The sequence below is a fragment of the Leptodactylus fuscus genome, chromosome 4, assembly GCF_031893055.1.
Source record: "Leptodactylus fuscus isolate aLepFus1 chromosome 4, aLepFus1.hap2, whole genome shotgun sequence".
NCBI classification, from domain to species: domain Eukaryota; kingdom Metazoa; phylum Chordata; class Amphibia; order Anura; family Leptodactylidae; genus Leptodactylus; species Leptodactylus fuscus.
Window position 1 is genome coordinate 162,626,736 of NC_134268.1, and position 26,354 is coordinate 162,653,089.

At 42.5% G+C, this 26,354-nt stretch overlaps 1 protein-coding gene across 1 annotated transcript in view; it reads right to left on the reverse strand.

The window, feature by feature from the left end:
* Positions 1–853: 853 nt before the first annotated feature.
* The window catches only part of NOD1 (nucleotide binding oligomerization domain containing 1), a 43,122-nt gene continuing 17,621 nt past the window's right edge, over positions 854–26,354 (reverse strand). The window contains exons 4-12 of the mRNA XM_075271310.1: positions 22,328–24,116; positions 19,139–19,222; positions 17,327–17,410; positions 16,002–16,085; positions 15,433–15,516; positions 13,790–13,873; positions 2,560–2,643; positions 2,157–2,240; positions 854–1,139 (exon numbers count right to left, since the gene is read on the reverse strand). Of these exons, the coding sequence (XP_075127411.1) occupies positions 1,070–1,139; positions 2,157–2,240; positions 2,560–2,643; positions 13,790–13,873; positions 15,433–15,516; positions 16,002–16,085; positions 17,327–17,410; positions 19,139–19,222; positions 22,328–24,116 (2,447 nt within the window). The 3' untranslated portion in view covers positions 854–1,069. The remainder of the gene's footprint in view (positions 1,140–2,156; positions 2,241–2,559; positions 2,644–13,789; positions 13,874–15,432; positions 15,517–16,001; positions 16,086–17,326; positions 17,411–19,138; positions 19,223–22,327; positions 24,117–26,354) is intronic.

The following is a 26,354-nucleotide window of genomic DNA, read 5'->3' on the forward strand; positions in this document are numbered from 1 at the left end:
CTGAGTATTAGTAGAATAAAAACTAAAAATTGACCTGGTGCCTGTATGTGGACCCTCCAAGGGGATAGACTGTAAAAACAGTTGCAGCTCCTACCCGGGCACCCACCTGAGAGGTGGTGAAGACTAATGAAGAAACAAAAAATAATACCCGGGATATGGATTGGAGCGCTACTGATGCCAAAGAAGTGAAAAATCTGTTAAAAAACAGATAAAAATCAGTAAACCAATTCTAAATAAAGGACAACATCAACCCAAAATATCTACATAGCCTCCCTGTTTTCACACTTACCATACATATTGGGGCATAACGGACAGTAGTATTCACAGTGTCTGGTGCAGTTTTAGACTATCTATTCTAAATTTACACACCCTATTAGTTGGGTTGCCAGGCACCCCAATTCTGGCACGATTTTTGTGTCACATTTTCCAAGTAGACCATGACCATATCCAAGAAGCCATTCCACTTTGCTGACAATGCACAAAAATAGTGGCTAAAGTACATAAATTTGGGTGTACAGGACAGTTTTCTAGTACAAATTAGGCCACAATTTCTAGTGTAGTAAATCTGCCCCATTAGGTATAAAAGCTATATACGGTAAGCAACATTTCTTAATACTTTATTATAGAAGTAAATTTGCAAATTTAAGGAAAAAAAACATGTAGAACTTTATACTTTTTTTTTAATACAATTTACTTTTTATACACCCCTAATAAAACTAAAACATTGTAAAATGATAGTAAAAAAAAAAGTCCCATATGTCATGAAAAGAGTGCAAAAACTATCAGGGCCGATACAGAACCACATGTGCACAATCTCAAAACGGCAAGTTTACATTAAGGATTGAAGCAATATGGTGGTTAATAGATGAAATGTTCTTTCAGTGATAGATTTAGTGTTTTTCTTCATGTTTAAAAGCAAATTTATTGACTCTAAATGGTATTCACAGTATGGAGAATGTAACAAAGCTTCATACGGCTTAACACATGGCTAAGCCCATTGAAGTGTAACAGTAGTAAGTGGCCCCAGGCTCTTCTGTTCCTTTACATCTTCCAGTTTTTCATGATGGAATCAGGTTTTAATCCTTGAGTTCATCTGAAAAGGTTCCTTCTCATCCGGGGTAAGAGGGTTATTATGTAAACTGAAAGAAAGGATATCCTAGATGAAATCCATTGTAGGTGAAAAAGCACACACCACTCAAAAGATAGGCAAGCTTATTAAACCAATTTGGTGCAATATATGCCAAGATTCACATATTACTGGACCCAAAACAGTAAGGTTTCCTTCACCCACCACGGTTTGTAGTGGGTTTCATTATTCCCTATTTCCTTACAGTTAAAGTCTTTTGATACAAAAATGTGGCAAAAATTATCTCAAAACGTGGTGTCGAAAATTTGTATGCATGGACATACCCTTAGTCTAAGACCACATATACTGTAGAATTGCAGCTAACAAATGGTGAGGGAAACTTGGGGTGAAAAAGAAACTTACTTTTTAATTTCACTTACTTATGTTTGTCTTAGGCCTCTTGCATATGACTGTGGCCGACTTTAGTGTGCTATCCATGTTTTTGCCGGATAGCACACTGACCCATTCATTTCTATGGGCCTATACACATGACTGTGTTGACAGTCCAGGCCGCAAAATCTAGAACAGGTCCTGTACTTGTCCTATTTTGCGGCAATGCTTCCGTGGCTCCTATTCATTGAAAGGAGCTGCGGAAGCACGGCAAGTAAACGGTCATCACATGGGTGAAATCCGCGTGTCCCCCGTGCAACGAACGTGCTTTTACAGTTGTGTGCAACCAGCCTTAGCCTCAGTGTGTTGCCTCACCACTCCACTCCCGCTTATACCGCATCCTTTCCTCTCCTCTCCATAGACATCTATGTAAAACTGTAATATGATATCTCTGTGAGGTGCTGTCCTTAGTTCTAAGCAGAGATTTCAGAGTACATGTCAGTTTAGGAAGAGCCAAATAAGGGTTTTTTATGTTCATTTACACAACTGATTTATGCAAAGTGTGTTGAAAAGTTAGAGACCATTTAATGTAGAGAAAAGAGGTGACACATAATTGAGAACATTCTTTTTGCGAACAAACTATTATGGCTCAACCTTAAACAACTATTCCGCACTCATCTAGCAGTTATGTAATACTTACCATAGTTCCTCTAAATCAGTGTTGTGCTCCAGGGCGCCTGCCAATAGGTTGGCTCCATAGTTTGTAATGTGGTTTTTAATTAGCCTGCAATGAAAAGAAAAGGGGAACTCAGTGAGAGGAAGTCAATGGTGGGGCTGAAATAATACCTACAAAATGTCATACTGGATGGAAAATGTTCTCTTAAACTTTTAGATAATATTTGAGAGCCAATTATAACTCAAACCTTTATTCATAAAAAAAGCTATGGGGAAGCCTGATGGGTTCTTAGCCGAGAAGATCAGGATGGTTTGACAGATCCATATATTGAAAATGATCTATGTCTACATATTGGTTCAAAAGTAATGGTGCTAAATTGTGGAAACATCCCTATTCTCAGCCATTACTATACACTACATGATCTCACCACAGATTTCGAAGCGTCTGGTTCACCTTCAGCATTTCGGCAAAGCTTTCCGCAGCGTCATCTGTGATGTTGTTTTCTGTCAACCTATGAAAAGTGATCAAAATGTGTCAACAAAAATCAATGCAAAAAATATTTAAGTAAAAACCGGCAACACTGTTGTAAGTACAAACAGACATTGTCCGGCGGTGTTTCTTGCAGCACTTTTCACAGAAAGTCTGCAGCAGTATGGGGCCACACGGTGGCTCAGTGGTTAGCACTGCAGCCTTGCAGCGCTGGAGTCCTTGGTTCGAATCCTGCCAAGGGCAAAAAAAACCATCTGCAAGGAGTTTGTATGTTCTCCCCGTGTTTGCATGGATTTCCATCCCATATTCCAAAGACATACTGATAGGGAAAAATGTGCATTGTGAGCTCTATGTGGGGCTCACAATCTACATTTAAAAAAAAAAAAAAAAGTCTGCAGCAGTTTCTTGTGTTGACTTTCTGCTTCCATTATACCTATAGGGAAACTTCTGGTGTTTCCATAGGTATAACTGACATGCTACGATTTCCAAAACTGCATCAGTTTTGGAAATTGCAGCGAGTCCGCTGTGCTTGTTTTTCCACAATGTGTGGATGGGAATTGCTAGAATCTCATCCACTTTGAAGGGACTGTAAAATACTACGGTGAGGCCTCGGCCTAAAACTGATCTGACCATGGTCCATATGCACATAGTGACTTGAAGACTGTACTGTGTCCTGGGGCAGGATCCGATACCCATGGTGGTGAAAAGCACAATGGCTCTGTGTCGTGGGCTGGTGTGTTTATTTACAGGAGGTTTTAACTAATTTAATTAAGAGTTACATCCAAATCCATTCGCTTCTCATTAAAGTGCCACTTGTCACCATCCTTTTTTTAAAAAAAAATTTTAAATGTAGATTGTGAGCCCCGTATAGGGATCACAATGTATATTTTTATTTTTCATTTTCAGTATGTTTTTTTGTAGAATGGGAGGAAATCCACGCAAACACAGGGAGAACATACAAACTCCTTACAGATGTCGTTACTGGCAGGATTCAAACCCAGGATTCCAGCACTAACCACTGAGCCACCGTGCTTCTCCCACTTGTCACCATCTTCATGATTTTGTTACTAAAAATTTGAATATTAAGTGATTAAATATCCTATTAAGTGATGGCGTTGGATTATGATAAATAAGTTCTGTACCTCTTTTCTCCACCCAAAAATGAATACAGAGTGTTCAAAAAACCATACTTACTGAATACCAATACAAGCCTAACGTGACTCCATAGATGAACAAATAAAACGTTATTAGCTTATTAACTTAGTCAAGCAAAGCAAAAAAAAAAAAACATTGTTGTTAGGCAGTGCTGGGGTCCTAGGTTCAAATCTGACCAAGCACATGTTTATGGAGTATGTTCTTGCCATGTTTCTCTGGATAGTCAGCTTTCTATGAAATTCACCATCGTGAATGAGTGTCCAAAATAGGGAATTAGATAGTGAGCCCCACAGACAATCCCTTTGCAGTGCTGAAGGATACGTTGGTAAACATAAATAAGTCAGACTGACCCACAAAATATACGTAGTGTGTTTTACAACAGACTGAAACAATACAAAGCCAGGAGAGCTGGTCAGACCAGTTCTGGCTTTGGCTCAAAAAATCAAATAGAGCAAAATCTGCAACCAAAAAAAGAAGCTTTACATCAGCATACGGCCTTCGCATGAGGCCCCACATGGTGGAAACGCTGCAGAAAACAAAACGCAGCATTTTACAATCGCAGTAAAGTAGATGGGATTCTAGTAAATATGATCCCCCACTTTGCGGGAAAATATGCGATACAGACACGCATCAATTTCCAAAAACATAGCCGTTTGGGAAATTGCAGCATGTCACTGGTTTCTCTATAGATGCAATTGAAACAGTCCGCGGACAAAACTTCTGTGAACTTTCTGTGCAAAGTGCTGTAGGGAGAACCGCGATGCATTGCCATCATAGTTTTTCCCTCAGCTTTTTTTTTTGCTGTGGGATGTCACATGAGGCCTTTGTCAACAGTAGGTTGCAGTCGCTTGTAGTAACCCAACCTTTGATGCAAATTAAATGACCCAATTAGGTCACATTATAACAGTCTGAGGTTGTGCTACTGCAAGTGTCTACAATCTGCATTATTTGCATTTCTACTTCTACACTGCAGTCAGAGTTTGAAAATGATCCTAAAAGGATCAAAACATCACTAGCGTGCATTGTCCTATAAAAATAAACACCATCACTAGTGTACACTGCTTACTCATAATAAACACTAGCCCTAGTGAGCATTACCTACTCATAATAACTAGAGATGAGCGAACACTAAAATGTTCGAGGTTCGAAATTCGATTCGAACAGCCGCTCAATGTTCGTGTGTTCGAACGGGTTTCGAACCCCATTATAGTCTATGGGGAACAGATACTCGTTAAGGGGGAAACCCAAATCCGTGTCTGGAGGGTCACCAAGTCCACTATGACACCACAGGAAATGATGCCAACACCTCTGGAATGACACTGGGACAGCAGGGGAAGCATGTCTGGGGGCATCTAACACACCAAAGACCCTCTATTACCCCAACATCACAGCCTAACAACTACACACTTTACACACTCAATACCACCTCTCTGACAGTAGGAAAACACCTTGAAACATGTGTATTTGGCACTTGCAGTGAGGAGAGCTTGTCACCAGCAGTGAATTTGGCCCTTGTAGTAAGTTGAGGTTGGCACCAACATTTGTTTTGAAAATCAGGGTGGATTGAGCCTCTAACCAGCAGAGTTTGGGCAAATTCATGGTGGAGGGAGCCTCTAAACACCCCAGTTTGGGCAAATTCATGGTGGAGGGAGCCTCTAAAAACCCCATTTTGGACCAATTCATGGTGGAGGGAGCCTCTAAAAACCCCAGTTTGGACCAATTCATGGTGGAGGGAGCCTCTAAAAACCCCAGTTTGGGCAAATTCATGGTGGAGGGAGCCTCTAACCAGCCCAGTTTGGGCAAATTCATGGTGGAGGGAGCCTCTAAAAACCCCAGTTTGGACCAATTCATGGTGGAGGGAGCCTCTAAAAACCCCAGTTTGGACCAATTCATGGTGGAGGGAGCCTCTAAAAACCCCAGTTTGGGCAAATTCATGGTGGAGGGAGCCTCTAACCAGCCCAGTTTGGGCAAATTCATGGTGGAGGGAGCCTCTAAAAACCCCAGTTTGGACCAATTCATGGTGGAGGGAGCCTCTAAAAACCCCAGTTTGGACCAATTCATGGTGGAGGGAGCCTCTAAAAACCCCAGTTTGGGCAAATTCATGGTGGAGGGAGCCTCTAACCAGCCCAGTTTGGACCAATTCATGGTGGAGGGAGCCTCTAAAAACCCCAGTTTGGACCAATTCATGGTGGAGGGAGCCTCTAAACAGCCCAGTTTGGACCAATTCATGGTGGAGGGAGCCTCTAAAAACCCCAGTTTGGACCAATTCATGGTGGAGGGAGCCTCTAAAAACCCCAGTTTGGACCAATTCATGGTGGAGGGAGCCTCTAAACAGCCCAGTTTGGGTTAAATTCATGGTGGAGGGAGCCTCTAAACAGCCCAGTTTGGGCAAATTCATGGTGGAGGGAGCCTCTAAAAACCCCAGTTTGGACCAATTCATGGTGGAGGGAGCCTCTAAAAACCCCAGTTTGGACCAATTCATGGTGGAGGGAGCCTCTAAAAACCCCAGTTTGGGCAAATTCATGGTGGAGGGAGCCTCTAACCAGCCCAGTTTGGACCAATTCATGGTGGAGGGAGCCTCTAAAAACCCCAGTTTGGACCAATTCATGGTGGAGGGAGCCTCTAAACAGCCCAGTTTGGACCAATTCATGGTGGAGGGAGCCTCTAAAAACCCCAGTTTGGACCAATTCATGGTGGAGGGAGCCTCTAAACAGCCCAGTTTGGACCAATTCATGGTGGAGGGAGCCTCTAACCAGCAGAGTTGGTGGAAATCAGGGTGGAGGGAGCCTCTAACCAGCAGAGTTGTGGGAAAGCAGGGTGGAGGGAGCCTCTAACCAGCAGAGTTGGTGGAAATCAGGGTGGAGGGAGCCTCTAACCAGCAGAGTTGTGGGAAAGCAGGGTGGAGGGAGCCTCTAACCAGCAGAGTTGTGGGAAAGCAGGGTGGAGGGAGCCTCTAACCAGCAGAGTTGTGGGAAAGCAGGGTGGAGGGAGCCTCTAACCAGCAGAGTTGGTGGAAATCAGGGTGGAGGGAGCCTCTAACCAGCAGAGTTGGGGGAAATCAGGGTGGAGGGAGCCTAGTATTAGCAGAATTGTGCAACGCTTATGGTGGATGAGTATGAGGATGCGGAGGAATTGGAGAGGTTGAGTACAGACATGGAGTTTCATGTTCGGGTGCTTTACACAGGTGGGCACAAAAATGAAGGCTCTATCCAGTGGTGGTTCATTTTTATCAAAGTGAGCCGGTCGGCACTCTCAGCTGACAGACGGGTGCGCTTGTCAGTGATGATGCCACCGGCTGCACTGAACACCCTCTCAGATAGGACGCTGGCGGCAGGACAGGACAGCACCTCCAAGGCATATAGGGCAAGTTCAAGCCACAGGTCCAACTTTGACACCCAATACGTGTAGGGCGCAGAGGGGTCGGAGAGGACAGGGCTGTGGTCGGAAAGGTATTCCCGCAACATGCGCCTATACTTCTCACGCCTGGTGACACTAGGACCCTCCGTGGCGGCACTTTGGCGAGGGGGTGCCATCAAGGTGTCCCAGACCTTAGACAGTGTGCCCCTCGTTTGTGTGGACCGGTGAGAACTTGGTTGCCTACTGGAGGAACTGCCCTCCCTGCCGCCAACGTCACATGCTGGAAACATCTCCATCATATTCTGCACCAATTGCCTGTGGCAAGCATTGATGCGATTGGCCCTCCCCTCTACCGGAATAAAAGACGAGATGTTGTTTTTATACCGGGGGTCAAGGATAGCAAAGATCCAGTATTGGTTGTCCTCCATGATTTTGACAATACGCTTGTCGGTTGTAAAGCACCCCAACATGAACTCAGCCATGTCTGCCACAGTGTTAGTTGGCATGACTCCTCTGGCCCCACCGGAAAGTTCAATCTCCATTTCCTCCTCATCCTCCATGTCTACCCATCCGCGCTGCAACAATGGGACGATTCGAAGTTGCCCGGAAGCCTCCTGTATCACCATCACATCATCGGACAACTCTTCTTCCTCCTCCTCCTCCTCCTCCTCCATTAAACGCAGTGAAGCGGACAGATGTGTGGACCTACTCTCCAGCTGTGACGGATCGGATGCTATCCCTAACTCCTCTGTGTGATCTGAGTTATCCCTGATGTCAATCAGGGATTCTCTCAGAACACACAAGAGCGGGATTGTAAGGCTCACCATCGTATCCTCAGAGCTCACCCTCCTTGTGGACTCCTCAAAGACCCGTAGGATGTCACTAAGGTCTCTCATCCATGGCCACTCATGGATGTGAAACTGAGGCAGCTGACTTTGTGGCACCCTAGGGTTTTGTAGCTGGTATTCCATCAAAGGTCTCTGCTGCTCAACCACTCTATTCAACATCTGAAACGTTGAGTTCCAGCGTGTGGGGACGTCGCACAAAAGCCGGTGTTGTGGCACATGCAGGCGTTGCTGGAGAGATTTTAAGCTAGCAGCGGCTACTGTCGACTTGCGAAAGTGGGCGCACATGCGCCGCACTTTCACCAGTAGCTCTGGAACATTGGGGTAGCTCTTTAGGAAACGTTGCACCACTAGGTTGAAGACGTGGGCCAGGCATGGAACATGTTGGAGTCCGGCAAGCTCCAGAGCTGCTACCAGGTTCCGGCCGTTATCACAAACGACCATGCCTGGGCCCAGGTGCAGCGGCTCAAACCATATTGCCGTCTCATCGAGGAGGGCATCCCTCACCTCGGAGGCAGTGTGCTGTCTGTCCCCCAAGCTGATCAGCTTCAGCACAGCCTGCTGACGTCTACCAACGCCAGTGCTGCAACGTTTCCAACTCGTAGCTGGGGTCAATCTAACAGCGGAGGAGGAGGCGGTGGCGGAGGAGGAGGCGGTGGCGGAGGAGGAGGCGGTAGAGGAGGAGGAGGAGGAGGAGGAGGAGGAGGGGGGTGTTCTTCTCGTGTCCCTGCCAGGAATGTTAGGCGGGGAGACGAGGTACACCGGGCCAGTTTGGGAAGCAGTCCCAGCCTCAACTACATTCACCCAGTGTGCCGTCAGTGAAATGTAGCGTCCCTGTCCGCATGCACTTGTCCACGCGTCGGTGGTCAAGTGGACCTTTGTGCAAAGCGCGGAACTAAGGGCCCGCCTGATGTTGAGTGACACGTGCTGGTGCAAGGCGGGGACGGCACACCGGGAGAAGTAGTGACGGCTAGGGACGGCATAGCGAGGTGCCGCAGTTGCCATCAGGTCCAGGAAGGCGGGAGTTTCAACAAGCCAGAACGCCAACATCTCCTGGGCCAGCAGTTTAGCGATGTTGGCGTTCAAGGCTTGCGCGTGTGGGTGGTTAGCAGTGTATTTATGCCGCCGCTCCAATGTCTGAGAGATGGTGGGTTGTTGTAAAGAAGCGCCTGATGGTGCCTTTGATGGTGCAGGAGAAGGAGATAAGACAGGAACAGGGGAGGATGAGGGAGAAGTCAACAAAGTGGCGGAGGCAGATGAAGTGGTGTCCTGGCTCGTCCTCTGGAGTGCATCGCCAGCACAGTCAGCAGTGGCAGTGGCAGAGGCAGAGGCAGAGGCAGAGGCAGTGGCGTGAACGGCAGGCGGCCTTTGTCCTGCCGTTGCTGCCTGCCACTGATTCCAGTGCTTGGATTCCAAATGACGGCGCATTGAAGTGGTGGACAGGTTGCTCTTCTCAGAGCCCCTAATCAATTTCGAGAGGCAAATTGTGCAGACAACACTATATCTGTCCTCGGCGCATTCCTTGAAAAAACTCCACACCTTCGAGAAACGTGCCCTCGAGGTGGGAGTTTTTCGGGGCTGGGTACGAACTGGAACATCTTGGGAGATTCCGGGTGTGGCCTGGCTTCGCCTAAGCTGCTGACCTCTGCCTCTGCCTCTAGTTACCCTTTTTGGTGCTGCACCTGCCTCAACATCCACACTACTTTCCCCGCTTGACATCCCCCCTGTCCAGGTCGGGTCAGTGTCCTCATCATCCACCACTTCCTCTTCCAACTCCTGTCTCATCTCCTCCTCCCGCACAATGCGCCGGTCAACTGGATGCCCTGACGGCAACTGCGTCACATCATCGTCGATGAGGGTGGGTTGCTGGTCATCCACCACCAAATCGAACGGAGATGGAGGAGACTCTAGTGTTTGAGCATCTGGACACAGATGCTCCTCTGTTAGGTTCGTGGAATCGTGACGTGGAGAGGCAGGTTGAGGGACAATGAAAGGAGCGGAGAACAGCTCTGGGGAGCAGGGACAGTTGGGGTTATTGTTCTGTGAAGCTTGGGAATTTTGGGAGGAAGGAGGACAAGACTGTTGGGTAATAGGAGGAGAGGAGGCAGAGTCTGACTGGCTGCTGGACAATGTGCTGTAAGCGTTCTCTGACAGCCATTGCAAGACCTGTTCCTGGTTCTCGGGCCTACTAAGGTTTGTACCCTGCAGTTTAGTTAATGTGGCAAGCAACCCTGGCACTGTGGAGTGGCGCAATGCTTGCTGCCCCACAGGAGTAGGCACGGGACGCCCTGTGGCTTCACTGCTACCTTGCTCCCCAGAACCATTCCCCCGACCTCGCCCACGGCCTCGTCCACGTCCCTTTCCGGGAGCCTTGCGCATTTTGAATTCCCAGTTAGAAATTGGCACTATATACCAGTAGCAAAAATTGTGGGTGCACGTAACCCCAATATATTCTTTGAATTCCCAGTCAGACAATGGCACTATATACCAGTAGCAAAAATTGTGGGTGCACGTAACCCCAATATATTCTTTGAATTACCAGTCAGAAACTGGCACTATATGGCAGTAGCAAGAAATGAGGGTATTTGTAACCCCAATATATTCTTTGAATTCCCAGTCAGACAATGGCACTATATACCAGTAGCAAGAAATGAGGGTATTTATAACCCCAATATATTCTTTGAATTCCCAGTCACACAATGGCACTATATACCAGTAGCAAGAAATGAGGGTATTTATAACCCCAATATATTCTTTGAATTACCAGTCAGAAACTGGCACTATATGGCAGTAGCAAGAAATGAGGGTATTTATAACCCCAATATATTCTTTGAATTACCAGTCAGAAACTGGCACTATATGGCAGTAGCAAGAAATGAGGGTATTTGTAACCCCAATATATTCTTTGAATTCCCAGTCAGACAATAGCACTATATACCAGTAGCAAGAAATGAGGGTATTTATAACCCCAATATATTCTTTGGATTCCCAGTCAGACAATGGCACTATATACCAGTAGCAAGAAATGAGGGTATTTATAACCCCAATATATTCTTTGAATTACCAGTCAGAAACTGGCACTATATGGCAGTAGCAAGAAATGAGGGTATTTGTAACCCCAATATATTCTTTGAATTCCCAGTGAGACAATGGCACTATATACCAGTAGCAAAAATTGTGGGTGCACGTAACCCCAATATATTCTTTGAATTACCAGTCAGAAACTGGCAGTATATGGCAGTAGCAAGAAATGAGGGTATTTGTAACCCCAATATATTCTTTGAATTCCCAGTCAGACAATGGCACTATATACCAGTAGCAAGAAATGAGGGTATTTGTAACCCCAATATATTCTTTGAATTCCCAGTCAGACAATGGCACTATATACCAGTAGCAAGAAATGAGGGTATTTGTAACCCCAATATATTCTTTGAATTCCCAGTCAGACAATGGCACTATATACCAGTAGCAAGAAATGAGGGTATTTATAACCCCAATATATTCTTTGAATTACCAGTCAGAAACTGGCACTATATGGCAGTAGCAAGAAATGAGGGTATTTGTAACCCCAATATATTCTTTGAATTCCCAGTCAGACAATGGCACTATATACCAGTAGCAAGAAATGAGGGTATTTGTAACCCCAATATATTCTTTGAATTCCCAGTCAGACAATGGCACTATATACCAGTAGCAAGAAATGAGGGTATTTATAACCCCAATATATTCTTTGAATTACCAGTCAGAAACTGGCACTATATGGCAGTAGCAAGAAATGAGGGTATTTGTAACCCCAATATATTCTTTGAATTCCCAGTCAGACAATGGCACTATATACCAGTAGCAAGAAATGAGGGTATTTGTAACCCCAATATATTCTTTGAATTCCCAGTCAGACAATGGCACTATATACCAGTAGCAAGAAATGAGGGTATTTATAACCCCAATATATTCTTTGAATTCCCAGTCAGACAATGGCACTATATACCAGTAGCAAGAAATGAGGGTATTTATAACCCCAATATATTCTTTGAATTACCAGTCAGAAACTGGCACTATATGGCAGTAGCAAGAAATGAGGGTATTTGTAACCCCAATATATTCTTTGAATTCCCAGTCAGACAATGGCACTATATACCAGTAGCAAGAAATGAGGGTATTTGTAACCCCAATATATTCTTTGAATTCCCAGTCAGACAATGGCACTATATACCAGTAGCAAGAAATGAGGGTATTTATAACCCCAATATATTCTTTGAATTACCAGTCAGAAACTGGCACTATATGGCAGTAGCAAGAAATGAGGGTATTTGTAACCCCAATATATTCTTTGAATTCCCAGTCAGACAATGGCACTATATACCAGTAGCAAGAAATGAGGGTATTTGTAACCCCAATATATTCTTTGAATTCCCAGTCAGACAATGGCACTATATACCAGTAGCAAGAAATGAGGGTATTTATAACCCCAATATATTCTTTGAATTACCAGTCAGAAACTGGCACTATATGGCAGTAGCAAGAAATGAGGGTATTTATAACCCCAATATATTCTTTGAATTCCCAGTCAGACAATGGCACTATATGGCAGTAGCAAAAATAGTGGGTGTATATAGCCCCAATTCTATTGCTAGGGGACTTGCAGTGTATTTCTGGGGTGAAGGTGGGGGGGCACACCGTTGGAACGGGTATCGGGGGTATATATCGGGTATACGGGAATACACTGTCAATGTATTCCATTCAGGATCCTGGGAAAGCTGGGTTGCGGCGATTGAGCCCGTCAGTGCCACGTTACACTGACAAGCTTCTCCCTGGAATTGAAGTTATATGTAAGCCCAATATATTCTTTGAATTCCCAGTCAGACAATGGCACTATATGGCAGTAGCAAAAATAGTGGGTGTATATAGCCCCAATTCTATTGCTAGGGGACTTGCAGGGTATTTCTGGGGTGAAGGTGGGGGGGCACACCGTTGGAACGGGTATCGGGGGTATATATCGGGTATACGGGAATACACTGTCAGTGTATTCCATTCAGGATCCGCGGAAAGCTGGGTTGCGGCGATTGAGCCCGTCAGTGCCACGTTACACTGACAAGCTTCTCCCTGGAATTTAGCTCTTATAAGAGCTGTTGGTTGTCTTCTCCTTCCTATCCTAGCCTGTCCCTGCCTACCCAGAATCTAACCCCTAGCTAACTGGACGGAAACCTCCGTCCCCGGTGAATTGCAAGCTCAGAATGACGCGAAGCTGGGCGTCGCTGTTCTTTTAAATTAGAGGTCACATGTTTTCGGCAGCCAATGGGTTTTGCCTACTTTTTTCAACGTCACCGGTGTCGTAGTTCCTGTCCCACCTACCCTGCGCTGTTATTGGAGCAAAAAAGGCGCCAGGGAAGGTGGGAGGGGAATCGAGTAATGGCGCACTTTACCACGCGGTGTTCGATTCGATTCGAACATGCCGAACAGCCTAATATCCGATCGAACATGAGTTCGATAGAACACTGTTCGCTCATCTCTAATAATAACCACTACCACTATTGTACAATTTGTGTGCAGAGTCCTATTATTTGATTTGAGAATTAGGACCCTACTCCTGCACTGATACATTAGACAACTGTTCACTTTCTGCAATAGTTTTTTTTTTTTTTTTTTTTTTTTTTTTTTTATCTTATAGGAAAGTATAGGTAATGATTCTTCTCCAATTCAGATATCTGGCAGGTACGGTTCAAGACATGAGAGACTTTTATGTCTATGTACTGAATAAAGACAGAATAAAGAGAATACAGGCGCCTTTAAATGTATTGAAGCTATAGTTACCATAGAGTTCTGACAGATTTGTTGTGCTGTAAAGCATCAGCAATATATACGCCACCAACCGAAGTTATGTTATTGCAGGCCAGACTATAGAAAAAAATGACAAGAGATACATTAAATTACATAAGGGTTTATGACATTATGGTTCTATAGTACACATTATAAACCTAATTTCATTCTAACTCCTCAATGTAACGGTTAGTACGATTGATTTTCACTATACTTCGTGTCAAAAAAGGAAACGTAAAGGTAAAATATTATTGGTCCATCCAATATAAAATTGACAGCCTTGCTTAAGGGCAAACCATCAATCTTTCATGCTCAGTGTTACATGCCGGGAGTAGCGCTTTCCTGGAACAGCTGATCTGATAGGCCATTGATATTAGAAGCGTGGATAACCCCTTTACATTTTTCTTTATGCTCACACTTGAAAAGGTTTTCCAGCTTTCTAATATTAATGGCCTATCAGATCAGCTGTATCAGGAAAGCGCAACTCCCGGCATATAACACCTATGAAAGAATTCTCATAGTATGGTGACAGGTGATTTATTAGATCTTACAAAATTATATTTTTATTTTAAAAAATGCCTCTATCAATCGATATTGGTTTACCAGTGACCCATGTCTGTATTGGTGGAGACGCAGGCGCAGATGTTGCGGTCACTTTCTGGCCGGTTCCGGGCATAGCCCTGTGTTAATATGCCAAGTAAAGATATATTTGCAGAACCGATGCAGGACCTCCTTAATAGTAATTTCATAATATACAGTATCTCACAATTGTAATTACACCCCTCACATTTTTGTAATTAAATGAAATTTCATTATATATTTTCATGGGACAACACTGACGATATGACACTTTGATACGATGTAAAGTAGGACGTGTACGGCTTGTATAACAGTGTAAATTTGTTGTGTCATCAAAATCACCCCAAGGGGATTAAGGCAGTGCTGGAAAATAATGGTGGCCACACAAAATATTGACACTTGTAGTTCAATTTGCCCATTTTCACTTAGGGGTGTACTCATTTTTGTTGCCAGGGGTTTAGACATTATTGGCTGTGTGTTGAGTGATTTTGATGGCACACCAAATTTACACTGTAATACAAGCTGTACACTGACTACTTTACATTGTATCAAAGTGTCATATCTTTAGTGTTGTCCCATGAAAATATATAATGAAATTATTACATAAATGTGAGGGGTGTAGTCACTTTTGTGAGATATTATATATATATATATATAAAATTATAAACCTTCATGAACAGAATTGTCTCATAATACCAAGACCTTCCCAGCCATCGTGCAGCCTACATTTGACTATGGAGCAGTAGCCACAAATTATTGTAACATCCCAGGTCTTCAAATAAGCCGCAAGAAAACTAAGGAGAGCCTTGTTTCCAAAAGTCTATAGATCAGGGGTTTGGCTTTGGCTCTCCAGCTGCTGTGAAACTACAACTCCCAGCATGCTCCATTCACTTCCATGGGAGTTCCCAGAACAGCAGAGCCAGTATGCATACTGGGAGTTGTAGTTTTGCAACAGCTGGAGAGCCGTACGTTCCCTACCCCTGCTATAGATGTATGTCATGAAAATATTATTACATTGTTACGGGGATCTTTTTTATCATCTAAAAAGTGAAACAAACCTTAGATCTCTCAGGGAGGAATGATTTCTTATGGCTTCTGCAAATGCTTGTGCCCCTTCATCGCCAATATTATTTCCCCACATCCTGCAAATAGATACAGTCAATGCTTTCTTGTAAGACAGCAAATTATGAATTAAGGAGTATCAAGTATACAACATAACGCAGAGAAATAATACTATCTATACACTTGTATCAGTCAGATTTCTAGCGGTATATAATCCCACGGGTGCCAGAAGACGTGAAAGGTTTTGCTTTGAGACTTTGTAAACAAGAGTTTTATTTGGGAATGTACAATAAGCCAAAAAATAATAACAGGTCAATTTTCCCCTAAAACAAGCTTCATATAATAAAGTGTATAACTATGTTCCAAATACTTTATATTTTTATATTAGCAATATGTGTGGAAAGTTGTCAGTCTCTCCGTAACCATCCCATAAGTAACTTTACACGAGTACGATGAATTTTTTAAGTCACAGGATTGAACAATACAAAATACACATATTTTACAAAAAAAAAAAATCCAAAATTATGAAAGATTTTTTTTTAGTTTACAATCATGTTCTCTTTACCCCACATGAAAAATGCTGGTGCTCTTTTGTAAAGCTCGTCCAATATGTCTTCCACCCTCAGCAGTGAACTGATTGTATCCCAGCCTGCACAGTGAACAACAACAATGATGATTACAATGAATTCAGTAGTGGAACGTTCACACAACAGTAGTAGAGTGGCAATGAGAGCAAAGGACATTATAACAGTAGTGTGAATTTACCCTAAGAATTCAGACCACAGTTATTCTATATGCACTAGAATAAAGTCATTGGGGCTTATGGAGACATTACTCAGGCCAGTTTTCATAGCAATGGAGCCAGCAGAGGGTGCACCTCATATATGATGAGGCACACTCTCCACCGTGCTGTGTGCCTTGACAGAAATGTATATCTCCTCCATCATTTACGCCAAATTTCTGGCTTAAATGATAAATTTGGTAGGGCCTATGACCCTGCCCCTTGCCCATCCTGCTTACCATGCCCTCCTTTTGGAGAAGTGACAAAAGTGGCGAAGAGGTAAAAAAGTTGCTATTTTTATGCACAAAATGCTGGTTTGCACAAAAATATTGCAACGTTGTATGCCTTGTATAGAAGAAAGCTGGCATACAAGGCACAACAAATGTGACACAATATATTTACAATGCCATGCTGTCTGCAGAGAGCACCAGCAATCTGCCTTTAGCTCAAATACTCTGCTATGGGCAGGGAGCCATCCACCTTGTCTGGGCACTGTGACTGAGTATAACAGGTTAAACAGGTTTGTAATATAATAAAGCACTTAAAAAATAAGATGGATAAAGACATCACCATCATAAAGACATAAACATGAAGATACATATCTGTGTTTTCTATATGGATATACATTATTTACATGTGGTTCCCCACCCAAAATTGTACTCAGGGCTCTCCAGTAACTTTCAGCAGATCCTGCTCTTATAGAAGTAAACGGCAGAATTTTTGACATATTTTACCCATATTCAAAAGAAGAGTTTAAACATTGCAGAGTAAGGCTCCAGAAATATGAATGTGTGCTTGGTAATGTGCTAGCTGTTTTCTTCATAGACGGCTAGCTGACGGACCCATTATTTTCTATGCCACCATATAGAGAACTGTGTATTATCACGGGCCCATGTATGGGGCCGTAAGCCCAGGACAAAACATTGGACAGGTCCTATATGAGGCTCACTGAAGCAAATCAATAGGTTCACGAAGGCATGGACAGCACATAGATATCATCCATGTACAATCTACTGTATGCAGTTTTACCATGGAACCAGCACCTGCACACATTTATGTAGCCTTAGACTATTAATGCACAAATAGCTAGAAATACTCTGTATACTTACATCAAGTGATTTAGCAAGGGACATTCGACAATGATCTGTGCCACATGCCGAGCTCCATAGTCTGATATTTGATTTTTGTACAAGCTAGAAAATATTCAAGAACAATGTTTCTCTCTCATTTTATGTTTTAGCAAAAAAAGTATAAAACAAAGTATAAATATATATACATCAAACTTTACATTAAAACCACCTGCTTAAAATTCTGTATGTTCCCATTATGCCATCCAAGGTATTATTTGAATTTACAAGTTGACTGAAGGTGTCCTGTGGTATTCGACAAAATTGTGCAGCTGAAGAAGCAGAGAGTCAGCTGTTACTACAGTCAGAACTCCTATAGAGAAGTCACGGATGGTTTATTACTCAGCTATAGGAGCTGCCATGATGCGGCACCACTTCCAGTCCTGTGGTCACATGACTTCAAGGGGTTAGTAACTGCATAAACTGATGGGTCCTAGAGGACCCTGATTAGCTCTGTAGCTCTATAGTATAGTGTAGGAAGCTGCAGTATAATGTAGGAATCAGCATGCAAAAAAAGTTAAAATGACCACCCAATGGTATATAGTGACCTTATGATGGGGAAACGGATAAATAAAGTGAAAAAAATGTATTTATTTTGCTTACTTATATAGCTTCATCATATTCTGCAGCGCTTTACAGACATTGCCAGCCACTGTCCCATGTCACAATCTACATTCCCTATCAGTATGTCTTTGGAGTGTGGGAGGAAACCGGAGGAAACCAACGCAAACACGGCAAGGACATACAAACTCCTTGAAGATGTTGTCTTTGGCAAGATTTGAATCTAGGACTCCAGCTTTGCAAGGCTGCAGCGCTAACCACTGAATCCCCTCCACTAGCCCTGTCCCTGACTCAACAATAAGCATCACCTATGTAAAAATTACCATAACGTACAGGGAAAACTATTTGATAAATTTACAGTTTTGTACATTTTCTCAGGTATTCAAATAAAGAAGAAAACATGAAAAAAATAAAAACGTAAAAATCAAATCGTTTATCATGCAAAAATTATTTATAAACCCAGAGGAAAAAAAATTGTTCTAGCCCTCAAAACCACATGTATGAAGAATTCCACAAATGTGTATGGTACTGGACCAGGGAAAACAGCCAAGACCTGAATTGTTTAAACAATAACATTAAAGCTAATACCCCATGTTGTGGGAGCCAAAGTGAGGAATGGCTTAAAAAGGAATGGGAAATATAAAGGAAGCCCTTAGAAGTTTCCCTTCTTTTAAATCCACTCTGGACTTTCAAAAGACTGCACCAAATCGGCAACGAAAGACACAGATCTTCTGCAATGTGGAGCTTCAGCCTAAAAGGTGGTCTATCAGGTCCAAAATGTCTCCTAAACCAATAATAGTCTTCAATAGGGTTCTTTAATAGGAGTAGAAACATACCTTTGTGGACAGAAAGAGATGAAGCAATGCAAAGATATTTATTGGATGGGGATGGGGTGGAAATGGATTTGCTAGATTTACCTACAGTCGGTCACAAGTTCTCCAATTCTTCTCTGGAATCTCCACCCAATGCCACCCCTTTAGTTGTGAATGATCGTTTCAGTCTCCTTAGTCACAGTTGTCTTGGTGAATCAGGCCTGCACCAGTGAGCTTGGAAGATTATTTTCACATGTAGAAAAGATGATCATCTCTGCGTTGTTTCATCTGTATGTGGCCACATAGGTGTTTCTGTGCCTATTTATACTCCTACAATACTTTTAACATTTGTTTTAACAAACTTTGTCACGTTCTACGTTCAACACATGCACTCCAAGATAAGGTCTGAAAAGATACTTGCCCAAGAAACTTAATGATTTTATGCTTGGTTAGCTCTTCTGCCAAAACTTTGACACCTTCATCTGTGATCTGATTCACACTTAATCTGTAATTCAGGTAAAATAGAAGACTTTATACATACAAAATATTGAGGATATACAATCAAATGGAAGCAGAATATCTTGCACAGTCTACTTGGTGAACTTCAATATACACTATATGGATTAAAGTAATGGGACACTCTATAGAATCACTGAATTCAGGTGTGTCAGTTACATGCCATTCACCTAGCCATGTTGTCTGCCCTAACAATGACTCCTTTATAAGAGCTCACCGAATTTCAGAGTGGTACTGTAGTAGGATGCCACCACTGCATAAAGGAAAATCTTAAAGCTTCAGCATACCAAAGCTTTTTAGACAATTATTTGCTTCCAACTTTGTTGCAACAGTTTGGGATAAGGATCGTTCTTGTTGACTGGGTCCTTTCCAGCATGACTGTGCCTCATTATACAAAAAAAGGTCCATAGATGTGAGAGTTTGGCATAGAAGAAGTTGACTGGCTGGCACACAGCCCTGACCCCAACCCTATCAAACACCTTTGGGAAGAATGACCACAGAGATTCCAAAATCAATGTCTGACTTCACAAATGCTCTTCTGGACGAGTGGACAAAAAAGTCCCAATACTTTTGTCCATTTAGAGCAGCTTAAAGTTATATTCAATCTAGCAACTCTAACATACCAATGGATCTACTACGAAACACAACGCATATTCCTAAAAGACGTTAACTAAGGGCTCGTTCACATCTGCGCCCGACACTCCGTACTTCAGGTTTCTGTTTCCTGCATAAAACAGAGCAGGAGACGGAAACCTGCAGGAGTCTCTCACCCATTCATTTGAATGGGTGAGAAAGCAGTCCGGCCGTGAGCGGTGGTGAGCGTTTTATGCTCTCCGCCGCGAAACTGGGTTTTATAATCCGGACACAGAGTCGGACATGCAGTACTCTGTGTCCGGATTAAAAAAAATGGTTTCATGGCGGAGAGCATAAAACACTCACCGCCGCTCACGACCGGACCTGGTCTGTGGTTTCCGTCTTCTGGCATGCAGAAGACGGAAACCACAGAACGGACAGCTGAACGCAGGTGTGAACCTAGCGTAAAAAGTGTTCTATCATTCTGTGTGTACAGGATTTATACAGATGTATGTGTCTCCATGATAATAGACTACTAACTCTGTATAGGGAGGTGTGCTATACTGCTACCTTGACTACAGCCTCGGTCTCAGTTCTTTCATGCGGTCATGTGACTCTATTACTCGTGCATTACAAACAGATGCCACACATTATTCTCCTGCTGCAGACCCTGTTGGCCATTATAGAGTGGTGCGATCCTATTGGACTGAATGACTATATGCCGGCATATAAATAACACACAATCCCTTCATGACTACATCTCCTGACGAAGGCTGCATAGCCGAAACGCGCGTCAGGTACTGGGGAGTGAGTGCCTGTCCTGATTTGTATATCTCCTATTGGCAACATGGGTAAGCCACAGTGCTATTAGACCTGTATATAGTGGTATAGGATATATGTGAACCTATGTTGTTATAGTCACCAATGTGTGTGTATCAATGCTATTACTTTAATGGATAGGAGACATATATTGGACCACATGGTAACTTTAAACTTCTAGCACTTTCTTTGAGCTGTTGTGGTAATGTGTATAACCTAGTGGCCACTCATGATATATACCTCAGCGGCTATTGATACTATTGCTATGTGTATATAATGTCCACACACGGTGTATAAAAGACTCCAGTGCTGAGGTCCTTTCTGGCATTAGCTTAATCCATGTGCATTCCATTGTATGTAAATACTTAAAGAGACCACATACCATCTGTCGCACTTCACTTTTACCCAGTCAGTTTGTATTTGTAGATTCCCCTTCTAATGTCCATCTTTTATATATGTGTATTATGTAATAAATAAAATTATGACAAGTTTATTGACCTAAACTGGATGTGTAGTATATTCCTTTTATACTAAGTGTCATACTCACGATTGTTTTTCTTGTGGATATTTTATGTGTATGGTGAGGACACAGATTTCTTTAGGGCTTGGTATAGTTTAAAGGAACCCATGCATTTACGCATATACTTTAGGTTGCTTATTTTTGGTTGGTTGTCTATCTTTTACTAACTCTGTATAGTCTGATCCCACAGTTATAATAATTTCTATCTATCCTTTACTTCTTCTTAACTTGTTATGGTGGGACTGGTACTTAGGAGCAGTTAGGCCCAAAAATCATGGACATCACTTTAGGACATACACTCCAGAGGACAGTAGTTCTGCATTTGATCAACCTGTTGACTGATGGCAGTTATCTCATGTCCTTGGTTCATGAACCTGGGCTAGGTGTCAACCATACTGGTAAGGGGCAGGACTTTATTTATTACTTTCTATTTGTTCATCAGTATTGCTAGGCCAAAGCTGTGGCCTACTTGTAAAGTGATATTGTGTATTTGTGGTTAAGCTGGTATGACCTATTGTGGGTGTTGTTGTGTGGAATTGTAGATAAGGCAATGCGGTAGTACTTTTATTGGGCAGAATAAAACCTAGGTTTTCGTATCACTTTTTTTGCTGCTTGTTCAGTCAACAGACAATGCCGGGAGGAAACCAGTCATAGTCATACGTGTGGTTATAAATGCCCCTTTAACCTTTGAACACATATGACAAATGTAATGTAAACAAAGAGCAAATCCAGCAAGTTTCCAGGTGTCAAGGCATTATTTTCACCATTCACAAGTGTCATGAAAAATAGTCTAGCTATTCCATAGGTAGATCGGGATGAAACAAGTCATGATGTCTGCTTGAATTAAAGGGATTTTCCAGGCCCCCAGCAAGTTTCATACTGACTACCTATTGTCAGGATAGACCATTAGTGTTATGCTCTAACATGCTCTACATCAAGCAACATCTTAGCTTAGGATCAGTCCTGTTCATGTACCCTTCATCAGATATATATATAAAAAAAAAACTGAAAAAAGAGAGAATACTATTTTGATAAAATATTTGCAGAGTATGAAGCAATAAGACAGAAAATATATACTTTCACATATACATTTTCTTGGTGCCAAACAAGTAGACAAAGAAGGAAATTCATTATCCGAATTTCTAGCTCACAAATCAAACAATACAATGCAAGGCTTCCTACCTAACCACGGTGAGTTTTCGGAAGCATGGTATAAGCTCTTTCACTCCATAATCATTTATATTGTTATTGTCCAACTCCAAAGCAAATTGTTTCTGGTAGTGATTTAGAAGAAATGAGATGGCACCACAATCAGAAGAAGAAGCCCCACAGAAACTTAGCTTAATGTAATCTGCACATATTCCTTTGGCTACAAGTTTCCCCACCTTCTCACACTGAGTCTCACAAACACATCGTGCCATCCAGATGAAATGAGTCAATGCATGGACCCGGTTGTAACCCATAAAATGTGAGCGGGGCAGGTTTTTCAAATGAAATTTGACACTTCTGAAAAGCTGATGCTTGAGAGCTTTTCTTTTTACTTTCAAGACTGAAGATGGCACTAGATGACTAAGAAGAACTTGTTTTGGTTTTGAAAGAAGGCCGCAAAGAAAGAGGTTGATGAACTGTAAGTGATCTTTATTTGCAAAAGGATCACCGCGCTTGCGCCTCTTTGCACAAACACACGCCATGCCGTTGGGTTGAATCTCCTCTTGTTGGGAGTGTGCACAATGGCTGAAATACTTCAGTAGCTCCGTAGTGCCAGTTCCACTGTCGATCACAAGAAATAGGGCAGTAAAGAATGATTGAAGTGTCACGTGAAAAAATTCATACGAGCTACTTTCACCACATCCATTGTAATTTTTCACAGTTCTGAGGAAACCTAACTTGAGATATTGCTCTGGCATATTAAGAGATGTGATGGTATCATGGTCAAAAACAAAGACTGAATTGTCCATTCCATTATAGGCAAGCTTACCTATCAAGTGCAAGGTCTCCTTACCATTCTTGTAAGTTTCAACCTGACTTCTGTTGGTTCCTTTGGTAGACAAGTTCAAGTAAACTTCAATTATGAGTAAAAATATATCAGTAAGTGTTACAGAACGGCTAGAAAATTCATGACTCTCATTCATGGAGTGAAAATGTTCATAAGACTTAAATATTATCCAGCAAAACAAGGGAATGGAACACAGACTGCTGAAATTGTGGTTGGCTTTTAAGTGGTTTAATACACGCATCTGAAGACTGGGTTCCTTGAAGAACAAGTTAGTATACTCCATCAGGTTATCCGTCCCGAAACCTCGCAGCATAATTTTCTTCCGAACAAACTTTCCCGAGACCTGACAACCTGTCCTTGCCGTTAAAACTTTTCTTGATCCTTTTAATAATTTTCCACTCAGTAGATGCATAAACAATGCCGCAGGGTGCGCAGCGTCGGTAGGTAAGGAAACCTCTGGGATGTTGTGTAAGTCAAAACTAGAATGCATTTCATCGAAGCCATCAAAAGTAAACATTACAGTTTTTGGAAATTCCAAAATATAGCGAAACACTTCTTCTGGATCGTGGTCTGGATGGCAGTTGTATCTGAAGAGTAAGTCTTTAAGAGTGAGCTCAGTGCTAGCGTCAAAAAAGACAAATGTCCGACAGCGAAATCTAAAAAAAAATTTAATATCAGAGTAGGATTCTTCTTTCGCCCATATATTTTGCATTTTTTGGATCAGAAGTGTCTTTCCCATGCCAGCATCACCATAGAGGAATGTAGTTTCTCCTTCTTCATTGATCACCCCAGTGTTATCAAACAAGGAATTGAGATCCTTTACTCGTCCAATAGCTTCATTCTTGTCATTAGTCAATTCCATTACTCCATTAACATAAGTTTCCTGGAGCATCAACTCCTCTTTCTGAGAGTAAGACATTACAAATTTGGAATCACAGCACAACTCTTGTTTGATCTTTTTGCTATATAAACTAACTGAAAGATATAAGAAAAGAAATATTACTGGCAATGGCATTTCCAATAGAAAACATTGAACAAACAATGAAATATTTGGGGGATATATTTGAAGTTCAAGTAATCAATGTTCATGTAAAATGGCGTTGAAATATTCCTTTACAAAGCTGGAAGTCTCTTTACTATCTTTAATTTTGGCAAAAAGTTATTTTATATTATTATCACTGCATTTTTATATTTTAAAGTCACCGCTTCCCCCACTCCTAATATCCAGTGTACTCATGGTCAAGCAGTAGGTGTATGTACCATAATGACAGCCCATGTAGCTGTAATGGCCCCAGTCAAGAAGGAGAGCTCATGTTCTCCTATCAGCGCAAGCCTTTCCCCCTCCATAAATATAACAATGCTAGCAATATAAGGGAGATTAACCTGTTACTCTTCTCTTCTACAATAGTGGGTCAATTTTGTGGTTTGATGTTTCTAACTAGAACGAGGCCTATATTGATTTTACTATGTGTCCATCTTTGCCTTTATGTAGTCCATAATACTATGGTGGACCAATCCAATCATATAACAATAATACACAAGTAAATCACAGAAACCTATCATTAAAGGTTACAGTATATGAAGATTACATTTGATCTTTCAGAATGTTCATATTACTGTTCATATTACTGATAACTATATCTGCATTCTCAGGATACAAATACAGTTGATACCATACATGGTCACAGGCACTGGGACTTTGATGTCATTGTGCCTACCTGCATCAAGTTGCTAATTGATTTTATTCCTTAAGGGATACTACTGTGTAGGGGAAATTATTGGACTAGGATGGTCACGACTCAGCCTGTCAGATTTACCAATGTGAGTTACAGCTGAGTTACAGTTAGTCATTTCTAGCCTACAAGGTCTCTTTGAGATACACCAGAATTCTTAGGCGGCTGGAGCCTCTTAATAATTTTGCTGCATCTAATTCCCACAGTGGAATAGGTTAAGAGCCAATCTTGAGATTTAAGGATCGTTTTTTAAAAATCAGATTTTCAATTATTTTCCAGCCGATCCCGATCGTGAAATTTTCTCAATCGCCGATTGGGATCCGATTTTTCCCGATCCCGATCGCTCAACCCTACTTGGAATGTTACTGCCCCCTGTCCCTTGTTACATGCTGATCCTCTGCCCCTGTGCCGGCTGCAGCTGTACATCCTGCTTGGGACCTCTAGGAGAAGCGCTGAATGCTGCGTTATTGATCGGCGCCCAGCGATGACTCTGGGGAGCAGCTGCTATAAAGAGCCGAGCGCCATGTCTGCCATCAATGATACTGGTGCGCATCGCCACCCCCTCCTCTTACTTGTTAACCCGGCATTTAGCAGCGCAACCTTCCCCTGGAGCAATTAAACTCCAGCCCTGGAATAAATCATGCGCCGCGATAATCCTGTTAATAAAACGCAGCTTTTTCCTGAGTTGCCCATAGCTATCATGGTGCCTGAGTTTCAGGCATCATGTTAGCTTTTCCCACAATGCTTGGCCAATAGCCAAGCATTATGGGAACTAATGTGAATTCCGATCGCGATTGTGAAATTTGCTCGATAGCCGATCGGAATCCCATCTTTTCCAATCCCGATCGCTCAACCCTAGTTAAGTGTGACATAATATATGCCAGTCCTCATTAATTCTGTCCATTTTTTGTTACTGGCTGGATATGATGTCCATATGCCTTCAAAGGATTTGTTATTACGGATAAAGGAGACCCAAAAGTCCCCCTGCACCATCCATATGAATGAAATGCCAGTGTGCATGAATAACAGATGCTCCACTCACTTCTATGATGCTTCCTGAGATTTCTGAGGTGACAGAAAGCTACAGAGATATGAATGGAGAAGAGATCATTTATGCATACTAGCACTTCATTCACATGGATAAGGACTAGAGATGAGAGAGTAGTACTCGATCGAGTAGGTATTCGATCGAATACTACGGTATTCGAAATACTCGTACTCGATCGAGTACCACTCGCTATTCGAATGTAAAAGTTTGATGCAGAACCAGCATTGATTGGCCGAATGCTATACAGTCGGCCAATCAACGCTGGATCTTCTCCTACCTTTAGAAGTCTTCTCCGTGCAGCTTCCCCGCGGCGTCTTCCGGCTCTTCATTCACTCTGCCAGGTATCGGGCCTGGGCAGAGCCGACTGCGCATGTCCGCTTGTAGTGCGGGCAGTGTAGTCCGATGCCTGGCAGAGTGAATGAAGAGCCGGAA